The sequence below is a fragment of the Oryzias latipes genome, chromosome 11 (assembly GCF_053564925.1).
Source record: "Oryzias latipes strain Hd-rR chromosome 11, Olatipes_Hd-rR_3.1".
In the NCBI taxonomy this organism is placed as follows: Eukaryota; Metazoa; Chordata; class Actinopteri; order Beloniformes; family Adrianichthyidae; genus Oryzias; species Oryzias latipes.
In genome coordinates, this window is record NC_136247.1 from 12560646 (window position 1) to 12578609 (window position 17964).

Sequence of the window (17964 nt, forward strand, 5' to 3'; positions counted from 1 at the left end):
AAATTGGAAAACGTTTTTACTATACATACAAATATTTTTTATATATTTATAACTTTTGGACCCCAAATGAAAAAATGTTTACATGTTTTTTAAGTTAGGTTTATTTGCATTTTTGTAAGGGAAGGTTAAAAAAATCCCACAGATGCTGATGCGCATAACTTGATTCTAATAACTTTGTGATCAGTACCCAAAAAAATCAATTAATAGTGTTTAGGTAATTCATTTACCTATTTAATTCATTTCTGGAGACTCCATTTAAAACCGGTTAATTTTGAATAATGGTTGAACAAGAAACAAATTGAGTACTGGGAAATGATTGTTTTACCCTCTTAAAGATAACTATAATTTTAAAAGAACCAGAGTAATTTTGAGCTACAAAAGAGTGCCTGGATGTTTTTGTCTCCCTGTTTCCAGGATCGCCTAAGGAAGTCTGAGGCCTTGCAGGATGAGCTGAGTAAATTCCTCCTGGAACATGGAAGCCTGGGCTCCTGGCTGGAGCAAAGTGAACAGGAGATGCATTCCTTGGGGGAGGGAGAAACTGATGCACAAGGACTGAAAGACCGGCTGGAGGAGCACAGAAAGGTACATAAAAAAATGCCAATTAATAAACTGATGAAACAAACCTCATTTATGGACATCAGTAAAATGTAAAACTGTCCTGAGGTCCAAAAAATGAAATATAGAAAATACAAAGAATATTTGTTTTAGTTTTAGAGCTAAACTTGCTCTGTCCTTTCTCCTGTATTTATGATGGAAAATCTATATTTTTATGTTGGCTACAGCAATACAGCAGTTATTATCAGAGAAAAACACTTTGTATAGGTTTTTGTTGAGCAGAGGGCATGAACTTGGATCCGTGATGCCACTGCTCTGCCTTCTGCTTCTTTTAAAGAAAGAGAACAGACTAAAAAATATCACCCACTGCAAAAAGTGCAGGTCTTAAGTGGCCACTAAACAGCATTTTTCTATTTGAACCCTTTAACACGAGATCTCGCTGACGATACCTAGGTAACTCACGCTCTTTACTTACAGTAATTCTTCGACCGTTGGCCAGATCAATGAGAGTCAGCAGAGAAAAGCAACTTTTCATATCAGCTTTGCACTAATATATGCAATATATTACTAATGTAAAGGGTTGCATAGCAGCACAATGCTGATGGTAGTTGAAAACTTGAGCTAAAGTTCAAGTTTTAAGGGGTTAAAGAGACTTTTGCTGACTTTCTATCCTCATGTTCTGTCAGCATCCTCTTATCAACAGACTTTTATATCTTATATGGCCTAGGAAAGCAAATTAAACCAGTTTGGATTTTCTCAAGCTGGTCTAGAAGGCACATTATTTTTTCCATCTACATTTCAGGAATTTGAAACCACAATAATTATTTTTTCTTTTTGGTTAACATTTAAGTTCATCATTTGCTAAGCCATATATATGTTTCTTTTCAGCTTGCTGAGGATGTGATTTGCCACAAGGCAGACCTACGCTTCGTCTCCATCTCTGGTCAGAAGGTTCTGAGCTCTGTTCAAGGAGCTCTGGAGCTGCTAGGTGGTTCTGATCCGGCTCTGCACAGCACCAAACAGCTTGTCACCAACAAGCTGCAGGACGCCCACCACAGATATACAACCCTACATACCAAGGTGAGGAAGCAAGGGTGCACTGTGAAAATCGCCCTGGTTTCTCCTTGATGGATAACTATAAAGGAAAGATGTTTTTTCCAGTCCACAGAGTTGGGCACCCGTCTGTCTGGCCTCTTGGAGAGGTACCAACAGTACCAGGATGAGGTCGTCTCCTTGCACTCGTGGCTCAGCACTCAGGAACAAAACCAAAGCTTAACCAAGTCCAGTGGAGACACAGACCCACAGAACTTACAAAACACCTTGCGGCAAGTCCAGGTGATTCATAAATATTTGCCTAAAAAAACATGGTGGAAAGGACAGATTAGTTTTTAAGTCTTTTATAAGGGCTTAAGTGAGATTTTTTAAGTTATTATTTTTCTATTGATCTCGTTAATTTTGGAATGTTTCTGTTGTTTCTCTTCAGCTGCTTCAGGATGAACTGGCAGAGCGCTCGGTGCAGCTGGAGAAGGTGAAGAGAGCTGGAAGAGATCTAGTCAGCACAGATGAATCTCCCTCTCTGAAAGCTGTTGACATCCTCTGCACAGCAGGTCAATTTATCTTTAAGATCCTCCGCTCACTTCCACAAACGCTCTTATTACTCCATTTTGAGTTTCAAACAGCTTCATTTTTTTTTTCCAGACGGTTTAGAGAAGAGGTTCGGCAGCCTTTCTGCATCAGTGTCAGAGCGGGCTGAACATCTGCAGACCGCTGTGGCACAGTCTGTCAGTGTTCAAGAGGGCCTGAAAGGCCTGCTGGGCTGGCTGGACAAACTGGTTCTGAATCCTGGCCCAGTTGAGCCCACTGCACAGGCTGTACAAGATGCTTTGACTCAGAACCAGGTGAGATGTCCTGAAGTGTTTCCACAAGATCATTATTTTTAAAAGTCATTCATTTAAGAGAAAACCATCTCCTTCAGGGTGAGCTAAAGCCACTTTTAGGTTTTCTGAGTTCAGAAGTCGGTTCATGTCCTAAATAGTTTTTTATGTGGGGATTTTAAAGATCTCTGACCTTTTTTTCTGGCAGAAACTTCGTCAGGAGCTGCTGTCCAGGCAGGGCAGTGTAGAAGCAACTCGGGACTCTATTTCCAGCCTTCTGCAAAGCTCAGACCCCTCCACAGCGTCAGGCCTCAAGGTCAGCCTTCATGACCTCAGCCAGCGTTACACTGATGCACAGGCCAGCCAGGCAGAGAGGGAAGCTGAGCTCAAAGTGCTGCTGCCCAAACTGGAAAGCTACGAGCGTCTGGAGGTTGACCTGCAGGCCTTCATGCAGAGCCGACAGAAGACTCTGACCCCTGTTGGGCTTCCAGACCGCAGCGTGGACGACTACAGGCAGACTATTGAGGTTAGCAGGGTGTATGAGTGGGTAATCAGTGAAGCCACTTCTTCTTAAGCCTGTACAGAATCCTTGTTTTTTTTCTGATCACAGGAGGTCAAATCCGAGTTGGAGCAGGAGGCGAGCCAGCTGAAATCCTTTTGCAGCCTCGGCACAGAGATCAGCCAATCCAAAGCTCTCAGCAATACTCAGAATGTATTGAACAATGTGAAAGAAGTATCTGATGATTTCACCAAACTGGAAGAAAACGTCAATAAAAGGTACAAATTGTAACAAAAAGATTTGTTCAAAAATAATTCAATTTTCATTTGGAGCTTTTGAACACGTCACAATAATAGACCCTAGGGGGCAGTATGTCTTCATTTACATTAGATTAGAATTTTATAGTGTGGAAAAACATCCTCACGTGTTCCCTAAATTTGAAGTTTTTCGGGTTTCTAAACGGAGGTATTATAAATTTAAATCACTGACATGTGGAATTGTCAGACTAAACTTTGGTTTTAAGATGGATTTTGCTGTATTATGGTTCTGTACAGCAAATTTGCATGAGGCCCATGTCCTTCATTCAGAGCAGCTCTATCATAAGCAGCATGAACATGGCTCATTGTCTGACCTATAAACTGCCCTCTTGAATAACTCACAGCTTTGGATCCCAATGGGGAGAAAATAGCAGCAGGACAAAGCTGCTGCTGATGTTTTGGTTGCAGGCCATCAGCATATTTGCAGCCACAGCTCCACACATTATATGCAAAAGAGGATGAGGTCAAGGCTCCACCAACACAACCTGTAGGCTTCCCTGGATACAGTGAAAAGAGAATGTTGCTTAAGAATACATTCGAAATCCGTCTTACATTTCTGATTCACTGTTTAAAAAATGTCTCTTCTGATTGAGATTTATAACTGTTTTTGACGTCCTCCTCTCCCCATGCTTTGTGCTCTCAGGTTTGCTGCCATCCAGACCTGCGAGCAGCAGCTCGTGCAATTCAGAGGCCTTTCAGACTCTCTCCTCCGCTGGCTTCAGACCACGCAGGACCAGCTGCCTTCCAAAGAAATCAGCCTTAACACTGAAGGCCTGCAGAGAAGAGTCCAGCAGCTCAAGGTGTGTGTTCCTGACTCTTTAACTGCGTTTTGGAAGTGTTAGAAATGCAAAGGGACTCAGTTTTTGTTTGTGATCTCAGGATTTGCTGAATAACTGGGAGTCCCAAGGATTCAGAGTTCAGGAGCTGAATAAGACGGGCTCCGAGCTGGAGGCCCTCATCATTGATGCAACTGCTCCTCAGACCAAAACAGGTAAGAAGAAGAAAACCCTGTCCGAAACTCAACACATGGTTAAAAAAAAAAAGTGACATCCTAATAAAGTATTGACTTGGTGCATCTTCAAATATATCTTCTCTGAAACTTGAGCTGTTTTTACATTTTTATTTTTATTTGTATCCCCTTTTTCATTATTAATTTTATTTCATTTATGTTGAACTGATAAAATAAAAAGTAAACACTATAAACAGAAGTATAAATTACTTTGGATGAAGTTTGACAATTTGTCTAGTCCAAGCCCCCTTTTTATCGAGTCTTAGCCCCTATTTATCTTGTACAAATGGCATTTGTCCCTTCTGTTCTTTTCAAAGCCTTTTAAGGCCTTTTAAGCACAACTTTAAATGCTCCTAAAATGCAGTTCTTCTGTCCTGAGAGTGTCTGATTGTTTCTCTGTCTGCTTGACAGGTGCACCTCAGATCAACGGCTCGGCAGGCCCCAGCAGTTTGAATGGCATTCACACATGTAAAGGTGAGCTCGCTCTTCAACATTTGTTTAAATGTAACTTCTTTGAAAAAAGGAAATGCAAAATATTCGGTTTTAGTAGATTTCCAATATCCAGATATTGTTAGACATGTGGTGCCTGATACCAATTACTAATATTTATACATTTGTTTATAACTCCCAAGGCTCTCATTTTTGAAGTTATTAATAAAACCATAATGTTAAATATTAACCCTGTTGTGCTGATATTATTGTGCATCCAAGGTCCATAAGAACATTATTGAAACTAGGCAGTTTAAGGCAAAAATTGCTTTCATTGGTGAATGAAACCTAGTTTGGACTCTAATGGCAATGGGTTGAGGATTTGATTAGCACTGCAGGAGCCTTTTCAGCACTGTGCCTCTCCAACTAGTGTTACACCTGCGAACAGCAGCCAGAGCTCTAAATCTGAAGAATCAGGAAGCAATTTTAACAGGATAGCAAAGCTTATGGCTACTTTAATTCGGCAAAAGTGGATTTCAGATTTTAATTGTTACAATCTAATTTCCTGTGTACAAAAGGTGTTCCATGTTTTCATCGTGACTTTTAGCCTTAAGCTTGTTTAATCTCGTTTTGTTCTTTTTTGTATTTCTGCTGTCACACAAAGACTGCAGGCGCTAAAAACTTGTAAAAGCTTTTATCGGAATAAAATAATCAAATCTGATTTATGTGTAATGGCAGTTTAATCAAATCTCTGTTACAGAGATATTCAGATATTTCAGACAGTTTATCAGTTTATTTGCTTTAGTTAATCCACCTAGATCAAACTAACAGCAAACTAATTTCTTCCTCTTTTTTTTGGACATTTTTATTGAGAATATATCTTAGAGAAATATTAAAATATTTTGTTTTTTAACTGGTCTGTGTGACACTTGGTAATTCAATAGAAGACACATTAAAATCAATGTATGCATTACCAGCTGGTGTCTTCTGTGGCCCTCAGATCTGACGGAGCTCCAGGTCGCCGTGTCGGACGTGAAATCTCAGTACGACACGCTGGGCGAGGAGCTGAAGAAGCGCCTGAGCCTGCAGCAGGCCTCCCTAGAGCTGAGGGAAAAAGCCATGCGGGGCACAGAGGAGCTCAAGAGCTGGTTAAGTGACAGAGAGAGCACCCTGAAGCAGGGACAGACCGCCTCCCCCTCCAGACCTGAGCTGGTTCGTGCCCAGGCTCAGCAGAACAAGGTAAAACACTGGCAGCGTGTACAACAAGGCAGGAGATGTTACTACTGACATTATTGCATTATGAAATCCATTATAATTCTGCATCCTTGAGAGGTAAATGATTGTTTATCCTGCAGGCTCTGCTCTCAGAGTTGCGTGAACACTCTAAGAAGGTGGACGAGCTGAAGGCCACGCTGAGGAAGCTGATTGCTGACAACCCCGACTCTCCTGAGGCAGAGAGCTGGAGGCAGCTGCTTCAGGAGATTGGTACGTCTCACAGGGGAAAAGAACAAACACAGCTTCAAGACAGAGGAATACAAAGACTTCTTAGCAGTGCTTATCAGAATGATGCTCTAATAAGTCCTTCATTATTAATATAATGCCTAAGATTTCCCAGAATTTTTGTCTTTTTTCTATCCTGTGGACTTAAGTTTCTGATTAAGTGTATGAGAAATAGACTCCACATCTTTAGATTTATGACATAAATTAATAAACTCACATGACCAGCAATTATACCAGTGTAACTCATATTGGTAAAAAACATAAAGGGCATAAATGTTAAATTAAAGAAAAAGGGGACAGAGGAGGTACAGTCTCCATGTTTTTTTAAAGACATTCTCTCAGAAATGGCAAAAAGTAAGGTTGATATACATATGGGGAAAAGAAATGATGGCTAATACCCTCTTTTGAGCAAACAGAGATATAAACATTTGAAAATAATTCAATTTAGGAGGGCATTTAGTCAAAAATTATGTTTTTAGAAACATTGTAATAAATGTTTAATTGTAGTCTTGTTTCCTGTTCTAGTAAAAAACAAAGTAATTTGAAAAAATCAAGTTTTATTTTGGGGGAGAAATGAACATAATTATCAGATTGTTGATAATTCTTCCATTTATTTTGCTTCAGAATCTCGGTGGCAAGCAGCCAATCAGACGGCAGCGCAGAGACAGACTGAGCTTGAGACGTGTGCTGATAGGCTGGGGAGCTTTGCATCAGCAGCCAATCAGCTGGGTCCGTGGCTAAGGGAGAAGGAGCTGATGATGAGCGTGCTGGGACCGCTGAGCATTGATCCCAACATGCTCAACACACAGAAACAGCAGGTCCAGGTATATGTGGCAGAAAACCCAAATATGGTGACAGGACTTTCAGACTGTCTGATCGATCTCCTCTGTTCTTCAGTTCATGCTGCGTGAGTTTGAGACGCGGCGGCCACAGTTTGATCAGCTGGCACAGTCGGCAGAGGGCATCCTGTCCCAGACTGACCCTGCTCAGGACTCAAAAGACCTAGAAGAGGTCCACACAGAGCTGAACATCATCTCACAACAGTGGGAAGGCCTCACGAACCGACTGACTCAGAGATCTAACCACATCGATCAGGCTCAAGGAACCAGCGAACGATACCAGGTAAGATCTCAGGACTGTTGAGCTGCACTGCAGCACTGAAAAGAATAGAATAGAATAGAATTACACATTTTAAAAAATAAATAAAAAAAATAAAATAAAAAATATATTTTTTTAATGGTAATTCACCATTAAAAAAATTTTGGGTTTTGGGTCTCCAGGTCTTTTTTTTCTTTCTAAAACTTTAATTTTTTTGTACAGCTGGGCAATCTGTTAATGTGAAAGGGCAACTATGCATATAGGCAGGTTTGCAGATACACATTTTGGCCTGTTGAGCAGATCATAAGTTGTTAGGTATCGATTTGGTTAAGCCTATTGTTTGCTTTGAACATTTCTTTTTTTCTTCTTCTTTTATCATGCTATTGAAAGATTTCTGAAATTTTAAACCTTCAAAACAAAAGAAACAAATTTGAGACTAAGTATTGGGACCACCATAAAAGTAAAAGCATTAAAACATTTTTTGGAATAAATCCATAAAATTATGAGACAAAGACACAATTTCATAAGGAAAAAGCCATGCTTTTTCAAAAACCTGGTTGATGTTGTAAGCCTCCATCCACATTATGTACTAACTAAATCCATCAATTATGGCGATGCCATAAGGCATTAGGCTATGTCCGAATTCCCACCCTAATCTCTAACTACTAAAAAACTATGTAATGCAGTACTATGCAGTGCCCTGGATTTTAAAAGCAATTCGAACACCATGCTCACTCCTTTTCTGGATTTCTTTAAATGGCGGACATGACGTCATTGAGTTTAAAAAGTTAAAATCTAATTGATTTGAGCATTTTGCGATAATCATTTATGAACTCACTGTGTCATAAATGCAATGCATTGTGGTCTATTTGCCGATCTAGTGAGCATCGATGCACAGTGGTTTTTGGCAGAGACATCTGGGACATTTCTAGGTGCACTCAATTTTGGAATTGTAGATTCGGACAGCACTACAAAATGGGAAACGCACGATATGAAGGAATTCGGGCAGGTTATTTAAGATATCTATGTTCCATAATGCACTTGAACCCCTGCAGCTATACTGCCAACAGCCTAATTTGGGAGCCCGCCATAAATCTACTCTGTGGGTCAGGAATCGTCTTCTGAAGAGGCCCAGCATTCTGCAAATTCTTCTTAACATCCTTAATCTAAAACAATGTTGACTTAATAAAAGTCTTGGTATTTCCTTATTTGTGAAACCAATGCTGAAGTAAATGATTATAATGTGCTCTATTTTCCAACTTAAATTTTTACAACTTTATATTTGTAAATGTATTTATTTTCATGGTGGCCCTAATACTCCATTGTAGAAATGAGCTCATCTAGATGACCTGATCTGGTACTTTCAGGCTCTGCTCAGAGAGCTCTCATCCAGCATTTCCGCCCTGGGTGAGAGGCTGGACTCTCAGGCCTCGCTAAGTGCACAACCAGAGGCGCTAAGACAGCGACTGCAAGAAACCGGAGAGATCCGCTCAGAGCTGGAACGAAGGCGAACCGAGCTGGTTGAGGCAGAGGAGCTCTGCCGGGAGCTAAGCACCATCGTGGTTGAACCCTACCTGAAGGAGGAGTTGAGTAAGCGGCTGGAGAGTGTCAGCGGGCCGCTTAGGAGTCTGGAAGAGCGAGCAGGTAGCCATGTTTGTATCCATGTTTTTAGTGCTGAAGAATTCTCATGAACATTGTCAGTCATTTTTACCTTCATAGATGGTGGAATTGGTGTTTTTTGGAAAAGAAACCCTTAACAAAACTCTTAAATCCAAAGGTTTATTTTTAATCATGTCTGTGCCCTTCCTTCCCTCAGCTGATGGGTTGTCACAGCTTCAGGCAGCTCTGTCGTCCACACAGCAGTTCCAGCAGATGTTTGAGGACCTCTGCTCCTGGCTCAACAAGCAGACAGATCCCAGGGAATCCTCCTCCCAGTCTCTGCCCTGTCAGCCAGAAGCCATTCACTCTCTGCTCACCCAAACCGAGGCGCTTCAACACGAGATCGCCAGCCAACGGGGTTCATACGAGCTGATTCAGGCCGAGGGTGTGTCTCTGCTCGCCACTCTGCCAGCTGAGGAACGCTCTGCTCTGCAGTCCCGTCTGGCCACCTTACGACAAGACTGGGAGGGTTTGAACCTCAGAATAGCAGACCGAGAGGCCAGGCTAAAGGGCACTTTGAGCAAAGCAAAATCTTACCAGCAGCACAAAGCTGAGCTCATACCATGGCTATCAGAGTGTGAGGAGAAGGATGGAGAGATCCTCCCATCGCTGGATTCATCATCACTGGACGAAGCCTTGCAAAAGGCCCGCAGCCTGTCCCTCGACCTGGAGAGGCGGCGACCCCTGCTTGAAGCTTTTAACACAGCAGCAGACCTGCTTCTGGAGCAGTGCTGCATCGGGGAGGAAGAGGTGTGCAGCCAATGCAAAAGGATTTAATTGCTTTGTTGTTCTTGAGGCAATTTTTCACTTTTCTCTTTCATGATTAAGGTGCGAGATGAGAAGGCCCAGCTGAACCGGCAGGTGGATGGACTGAACGAGAGGCTCCTTAACCACACCTTCCAGCTGGAGGAGCTGGCCAGCCGCCTGAAGGAGTTTGAGGAGGGACGGCAAGCTGTTGAGAGGAGGCTGGAAGCTGCCAGGCACCAGATTGAAGTCCAGGAAGCTCTTGGACCTCAGGTACTGAAATAGTCAGGAACTCAATGTTTATGTCTCCCCAGCAGGTTAATGTAATCCACCATCACTGTTATCTTCTCTTTTACAGGCTTGTAGTGCTAAAAGCTTGGAGAGACTGAGAAGTCAGCAGGAGAGTTTGAGGTCACTGCAGCCCCAGGTGGTCTACCTCAGAGACCTGGCACAGGGGTTGGTGCAGGACGCCCCCCAGACTCCAGGAGGCAGCACAGAGGGAGTGCAGAGGCTTCAGGACCAGGCTATTGACACAGAGAAAGAGTATGAGGACGTCACTGACAAGGTGAGGGGCTGAGGCAAGAAATTAGTTTGAAAAAAATCTCCAGCTCTGCCATTTCTGAAACGATTTCCATGATGGAAGTGTTATTATCATGCATTCAATGCGTATTGAAAAAAAGGACATTAAAGATAATTTTTTGTTGAAAATGTCACAGATTTGAGCCAAAAAGTTAATTTTTTGGAGGATTCAGAGAATAAACTTATTTATCAAGGATTGTAGTGAGTGATATTGTAAGAAAATAAAAGAGGGAGAATTTTACAGTTCCAGCCTCTGAAAATTGCTGAAGATTTCAAATGTATAAGGATTTATATTTGCACATTTTGTACAACAGTTGATGGGAGTTTTGTAATTTTCTGCTCAAAGTACTGAAGGCACTTTATAAGGTGGAATAGTAGATGTGGGGAAATTATTTTTTGACGAGCATCTTGGAGCTTAGTGTCCACAAATCAGAGTGGAACAGACTCTGTCTAGCAGGAAGCAGCTTTGAAAATCAGCAGCAGGATGAAATAAAAAATGCTGTGAATGAGACTGTAATTTATTTAATCTGAACAGGAAGATCTTTCTCTTCTGGGGAAGCTGCAGTATTTACAGAGCTAGGCGTGTCGGGTGGGATTTGTTTGTATGAATACAATGTCAGCGAGCTGAAGGAGAGCAGGATGGACGTTTCTGCTTTTGCTCATCTTACTGATGTCATACACGGTCAGTGTTGACACTGAACACTGAAATGTAAACCAAAGCATCCACGATTTAGCTCTCAGGGTTACATCGATTTCGGCACTCCAGCCTCCAGATACTCCATTTAAGGTTAGGCCTCTCTCAAGAGAAGTCTGTTTAAAGAAGAGAAACCGTTGCTGTGCTGTTATTTACTGAGATGTTTTGTTTATATTTCTAAAGTTGTCACTCCTGAGAAGCCAGGCTGCAGAAAGTGATGGAGATCAGTCTGAGATAAAACTGAGCTCACTCCTAACAAACACAGGCAGAATCTAATTTTACTCAGCTGCTGCTTCAAATCATCTTCTAGTTTGGATACATCATGTTCTGTTCTAGCAGGCAGTTCAGTTTTGATGGAAAAATAGACTGACACTGCATTTCAATCATTTATTTTTTCTTTTTGTGAGTTTAAGTTTTTTTGCCTCAAAAAATTTGCAAGAAATGTTGGAAGCAAAACTTGAACCTGAAACTTTGCCTGTGATTCAGTTTCTAAGCGTTCTCCTCTTCTATCAGATTGAACATTGCTGCGCCTCCCTGGAGTCTCGCTTGCAGGGCGTGGGTGAGGTCCAGACCCACGTTCGGGACATCTTCTCTCGCCTGGCTGACCTGGATGATGAACTGGATTCCCTCAGTCCTGTTGGACGTGATCCCGACTCTTTGGCCTCACAGGCTGATGCAGTGAAGGGCTTCCTCTTGCGCCTGGGTGACCTCAGAACCGAGCTAGAGGAACACTCTTCAGAGTGCACAACCATGCTGCGGCGAGAAGGTTCCTCACCGGACCTCCTGGCCCTCAGGAGGGAGACTGAGGCTTTGAGCCGCCAGGCAGGGAAGGTGAGCAAAGACACCTGGGCTGCGAGTTTTGTCATAGATCTGAAATCTTGACGTTGCCTTTCAATCTAGCTCGGGGAGCGTGGCCAGGGAAAGCTGGATCAGATCAAGGATGCAGCAGACAAGGTGCAGGACTTCTACAAACTTGTGGCAGAGCTGCAAGGGCTGCTGGGAAGAGCTGAAGAGGGGCTGAACACACAGGGTCTGGTGGGCGCTGAGGTGGAGATGATCAAACAACAACTGCAGGAGTTCAAGGTAAGATTTAGAGTGTGGTCTGAATGTTTGAGAGATTAAAGACGCACATCAGCAGAGGGTTCATACGTGTTTGTTGGACCTCAGCTTTTGTCATCCTGCCCCTAAATTGATTTGCTGAGAGGAGCAAAAAAGCCACAAAGTAATATGAGCTCTGGTTCTCTGTCCTCCTCTTTGTACCTCCTGTGGTGAAGACAAATTTGTTTGTGTGCATATGAGGGCTTGGCAGGGAGTTGGGTCACTTGTCTTTGTCTGCCGAGTCATGCTCCTCTTTTTCCTTTTAAAGCGTCTGGGTGATGGTGTCAATGTTTTCAACAAGCACAGAAACACACATCATGTGTCCCGCCCTCTGTCTGACGCTAAAGCTAAACCCTTCTGATGTGGAGACTGTTGTGGGGGATGACTCTCCAAATTCGACACTAGGTCTCATTTCTGTTCACTTCCTTTTCTTGTGGTTTAAGACAAACTAAGTACAATGGAATGATGGGAAACATTTGCCTTTTGAACAACTTCTCTCTGAGGACATCACTTCAGTTATCCTAACTAGTAGCTTGGGTCTGCAGGATTAAACTAAATAAATGCAGTTATACTGCACAGGAAGATGGAACAATGAGCTTTTAGTTTCGAAAATAAAACTTAAAGACCCACTCTGTTGAAAATTGTGCTTTTAACATGTTCTTGTGGGATTTTCTCATGATGGAGGACATCTACAAAGAAATCTCAGCTTAAAATTGCATTTCTGAGTATTTCGTTATTCAAGTTGTTGTAAATCAGGAGCAGACGAAAAATGCTGTTTGAAAAAGATCATGTATGTTATGTAGAAAACACATCAGGCGGGCCACAAGCTCCTTGCTTCAAGCTCTTAGCAACAAGGAGAGGAAGGGGGTACTGCTCTACAGAAACTACCGTGGTTTTCAGAGTATAAGTCGTGGTTTTTTTTTGCATTGTTTGGTGAGGGTGTGACTTATATGTGATTTTTAAAAACAATTAACAACCGCTAGAGGGCGCTGTAGATGTCGATATCAGTATTTGCTACTGACAGCAACACAGAAGAAGTGCTGCCCTGTCTTATGCTTGGCAGATTTGTTCCAAAGAGACACAGACTATAAAGAATATAACAGATTTAGTGATTTGAAATAACATAAAGAGTTTAGTTGGTTACCGGTAGTTATATTCTTTACGCCAGGGTTACCTGAATAACTGTTTATGTGTTGCACTAATAAACTCCATTCTCCTATGTTTCATTACACTAAATATGGTTACAATAGAGAGTCGTTATTTATTCCATTTGTATGATATGCTTTTAAAGATAAAATGTCCGTTCTCGTGCCTGTATTTTGTTAAAAGTATATTTCGGACTTGTACTCAAATGCGACTTATACACGATTTTTTCATATTTACTATGCAATTTTGGCTGCTGTGACTTATACTCCAGACTTATAGTCTGAAAAATACGGTATGACTTGGAAAATAAATCACATTTTTTGCATAATCATATGAAAAGACCACTGATAACCCTTTTAAAATAGATCAATAGATGATTGGAGTGGGTCTTTAAGGTCCTGAGAACAAAAAATGCACGACAGCAAACTGCTTTTTACTTTAGCATCAAAACTTTAGTTTCATCAATAAAAATGACCATAACTATAAATTCAATCTGACGGCAACAATGAGAACATGACAGTGAGTCATAGTCTGTGTTTCATAAGTCATTCCTCCCAATTTGTCATTTGTTCCCAAAATTTTCTCTTTTGGTTTTGATGAAGCTTCAAAGCGTCCCTTCTGTTAGATTTATTGTGTTTTTAGATGCTTACAGCCTGGCTTTATCATTAAAGAGCACATTTTCCTGCTGTGATGCAACATCCTGTCCACTAAGAACCCAAGAGAAGAAAGCAAGAATCCCACGCACGGGCAGCAACAACTGAACCGTTTTATCTTTGCTCAGCCTGATGCTCCGAGGTCAGGCATTTAGACAAATGACTCGTGATAAGAGCGCTAATCACTGTCATGCCCGTGAAGAATAAGGAACTTCTGCTTTAGCCCCGCTCTTGTGAAGTTGTAGAAAGTGGATCAAACTTCTTTTAACATGCTTTTTCCTTTTAATTTCTCTTTTTTTTTTTGAGTACTTGTTAAAGTTGTAGTTCTGGTTTGTCTTTGCTTCTGTAAAGCAATTGTGTCTTCCTGGTTTTAGCATCTTTCTCCTCTCCTCTAGCAAGCCAGGAAAATGTGTGGCAGACATCAAACAGATAAGAGATCGAAAAGATTCAAAGAGAGCAGTGAAAAGATCAATCATCTGCACTTGAAAACCAGGAGCAGATCAAACGGAGAGTGAAGTTGTTGCATGGTGTTTTGTGGTTCTGTTAATCTGGTGGAACAGCTGGTACCAGTGGTCTACCGACAGCCCAGTAATATGATTAAAAATTTTACACAAAGAGCTGATTGATGTTAACTGGAAACACGTTTTTAATTGAAAGGGAAAAATATACAAAATGTTTCTACCCTGAATAATTTCCTGAGAAAATGGACAATAAAACAAAGACAACAAAATATTTTAGTTGAAAAAACGTTGGTCTCAATTGCAAAACTGTTTTGAATTTAAAATAAAATTCTTTTAAATATTTACTCGCATGCAGGCCTGCTCCTTCCTGGTCCTCAAAATCCACCACCCTGACTGTTTTCCAGTTCCTTGAGTTGAAACTGCATTCCTCTAAATTAAATCCACTGCCTCAACTAAATAGAAAACGGACGTGTTATTTGAAATGGCTATTCAGAGATTTGTTTGGTAAATAGCAGTCACTGAATGCCAAATCTTGTCCTAAACAGTATGGTTCAGGGTAAGATTTCTCCATGGTGGACTGGAGCCATGGTCAATTAATCTGCTGGAAACATCTGCTCAATAGGAGCAGATGTTCATGAATGCTGCTGCACGGACAGTAGTGTTTCAGGAAACATGTCTGTCATTTATTACAGCTAAATGTCGTTCACACACTGTAAAACCTGCTGTTATATTTGCGGAAATCAGAATCAGAACTCTTTATTTATCAATTCTTTATTTATTCCAGGGGAAATTTGCATTTTTGCCAGACCTCTGATCACCAACATTTCAACATGCAACAAACAAAGGAAAAGAAAAAGCTTTGTTACAAATGCAGTGCAGTGCAAATTAGCTGTGCGTAAAATGAATATAAAATGCTCTCAGGTAGTTTTATGAAGTAAGCAGGTTTTCATAGGATGACAGTGTTCACAACTAATTGAAATTGATTTTTCTTTTTTTTGCTTAGGAAACTAGTTACCCAGTTGTTACATAGGTCAATAGTTTACAGGTTTTCCTTTTTTCTTGTCAAATTAAAACAAGCAGTCATTTTTCCGTCGTGCACCTCCAAGAGTGCTAACTGTAGACACACCCCACAAGTATGCAAGTTTCTAAATCTGATTTATTTTAAGCTCATCAAAATTCATCTTTGATGAAAAGTCCACCTGGTGGTAAAAACAGAAACTACAATGACACAGTTCTTTTTTTAATCATCAGTGACTTGTCAATAGTAGTAATCCATTAGTTTTTAGACACTGATTACCACATATAGCATACCGTGAATACATCAGGAAATTAGGACTTTACCATTGTCCTGTCTAAAGCTTTGAAGAAGTTTTAAGTCAGCATACTAAAGTTTCTTATTTTTTTAAAGCACAGAACTACAGCATTGAAAATAATACAAAATAGGAAAACTACACGTTTGCATAATTGTGTAAATTTAAAATTTATTGACAATAGAGTTAAAAATGTGTTCAGAGATGGCGAAAAACTCAACTCAACTCAACTCAACTCAACTTTATTTATAAAGCACTTTAAACAGAACAAGGTTCACCAAAGTGCTGAACAATACAAAAATTAATAAAAGCACATAAAAATATAAAGCATAAAACACATAAAATAGGTCCGGATCCCAACTCAGTTAAAAGCCAAAGTGAAAAAATATGTTTTAAGAGCAGATTTAAAAATACTGAGTGAGTTTATCTGTCTGAGGTACAGGGGCAATTCGTTCCAGATTTTTGGTCCGAAGACTGAGAAGGCTCGGTCACCTCTCAGTTTTCTCCTGGTCTTCGAGACGACCAGCTGTGTCTGATTTGTTGACCTAAGGGAGCGGGGGGGATTGTACACCTGAATCAGGTCAGACAAATATTTTGGGGCGAGTCCATGGAGACATTTAAAAACAAATAGGAGAATTTTAAAATCAATGCGTAAGCGAACTGGGAGCCAGTGAAGAGATGCTAAAATGGGAGTGATATGTTCTTGTTTCCGTGTACCAGTTAGAAGACGGGCAGCTGCATTTTGGACTAACTGCAAACGAGCAAGTAATTTCTGGGAAAGCCCAACATAGAGAGCATTACAGTAGTCCAAACGTGTTGAAATAAAAGCATGGATTAAAATCTCAAAGTCATGGCGGGAGAGGAGAGGTTTAACCTTGGCCAGTTGTCTCAGGTGAAAAAAACTGGATTTCACCACTAAGTTTATATGAGCATTAAAAGTTAAATTGCTATCCAGTTTCACACCTAGACTTGTTGCTGTCTGTTTCAGGTGATCATTTAAAACGCCTAAGTCGACATGTGCCTTAGAGACATCACTTGGACCAAATAGCAGAACCTCTGTTTTTTCCTGGTTTAAGTGCAGGAAGTTACATGACATCCATGTCTTAATGTCATCAAGACATTCTAGTAACTGGTGAGCAGAATATGCTTCTTCCTGTTTTAACGGTATGTAAATCTGACTGTCGTCAGCATAGAGGTGGAATGAAATCCCGTGTTTGCGGAGAATACACCCAAGTGGAAGCAGGTACAATGAAAAAAGAAGAGGCCCCAGAACAGAGCCCTGAGGTACACCACATGTGAAAGTTGCTCTACGGGATTCTGCACGTCCAAGACGGACACAGAAGCTCCTCTCATTTAAATGAGATCTGAACCATTCTAAAGCACTACCTCGAAGACCCACCCAGCTTTCCAGGCGAGACAAAAGGATTTGGTGGTCAACTGTGTCGAATGCAGCTGCCAGATCGAGCAGAACCAAAACAACATGGTGACCGGCATCCGTTGCTAGAAAAATGTCATTTGAAACCCTCAATAGCGCAGACTCGGTACTGTGACGGGGTTTAAATCCTGACTGAAACACCTCAAGGATGCTGTTCTCCTCTAAAAACGTTGTTAACTGGCAGTACACAATTTTCTCCAAAACCTTCGAAAGGAAGGGGAGCTTAGAAATTGGTCTAAAGTTTGACAAAATGGAGGAGTCCAGGCCAGGCTTTTTAATAAGTGGTGTTACTACTGCATGTTTGAAGCACGAAGGCACACTCCCATGAATTAAACTGCCGTTAATTAAATCGAGAACATAGGGAGCCAGAGTGGGAAACACTTCTTTAAAAAGACGAGGTGGAACTGGATCATTGGGAGATCCTGATGGCTTCATCTGACTAATTAATTTTTCCAAGTAAGACAGACTGACATGCTCAAACCGGTGGAGAACAGTAGAACATGAGGTGGAGACGGAGTGACTGAAAGAGGGGGGGCTAATGAGGGTCCTAATGTTCTTGATTTTATCAATAAAAAAGGTCATAAACATCTCACAAACCTCAGTTGAGTTCTCAAGAGAGACCGGTTGTGGAACATTTAAAACAGAGTTAATGGTTAATGGTTAATGGTGGAAAAAGATTAATGATTCCCCAAATGTTGTAAAGCTGAGTGTCAAATACCTGTGCGGTTACTAAAAGTAACTGTCTACAGAGTTTGTAGAGCATGGAGAATTGGTCTTCTCTACTGTCTGGAAGCACTGTAGTATTTATAGCTGGTTATAGAGGAGTGGTTGGCAATGAAAGATGGTGAAGAATGCAGGAAAGGGCAGAAAATAACTGCAGAGATGAAAAAAATAGGGTGTAATT

General features: G+C 41.1%; 1 protein-coding gene across 29 annotated transcripts in view; it reads left to right on the forward strand.

The window, feature by feature from the left end:
- macf1a (microtubule actin crosslinking factor 1a) overlaps positions 1-17964 on the forward strand; it is a 192963-nt gene that overhangs the window by 127625 nt on the left and 47374 nt on the right. For all 29 annotated transcript variants that reach the window (XM_078954826.1, XM_078954828.1, XM_078954839.1 and 26 more), the window contains 20 exons: positions 415-582; positions 1444-1635; positions 1717-1890; positions 2039-2162; positions 2254-2453; positions 2638-2955; positions 3040-3206; positions 3889-4045; positions 4125-4236; positions 4666-4728; positions 5684-5922; positions 6039-6168; positions 6808-7007; positions 7081-7305; positions 8649-8925; positions 9098-9690; positions 9769-9957; positions 10043-10249; positions 11471-11788; positions 11858-12040. In XM_078954826.1, coding sequence (XP_078810952.1) covers positions 415-582; positions 1444-1635; positions 1717-1890; positions 2039-2162; positions 2254-2453; positions 2638-2955; positions 3040-3206; positions 3889-4045; positions 4125-4236; positions 4666-4728; positions 5684-5922; positions 6039-6168; positions 6808-7007; positions 7081-7305; positions 8649-8925; positions 9098-9690; positions 9769-9957; positions 10043-10249; positions 11471-11788; positions 11858-12040 — 4236 coding nt within the window. The remainder of the gene's footprint in view (positions 1-414; positions 583-1443; positions 1636-1716; positions 1891-2038; positions 2163-2253; positions 2454-2637; positions 2956-3039; positions 3207-3888; positions 4046-4124; positions 4237-4665; positions 4729-5683; positions 5923-6038; positions 6169-6807; positions 7008-7080; positions 7306-8648; positions 8926-9097; positions 9691-9768; positions 9958-10042; positions 10250-11470; positions 11789-11857; positions 12041-17964) is intronic.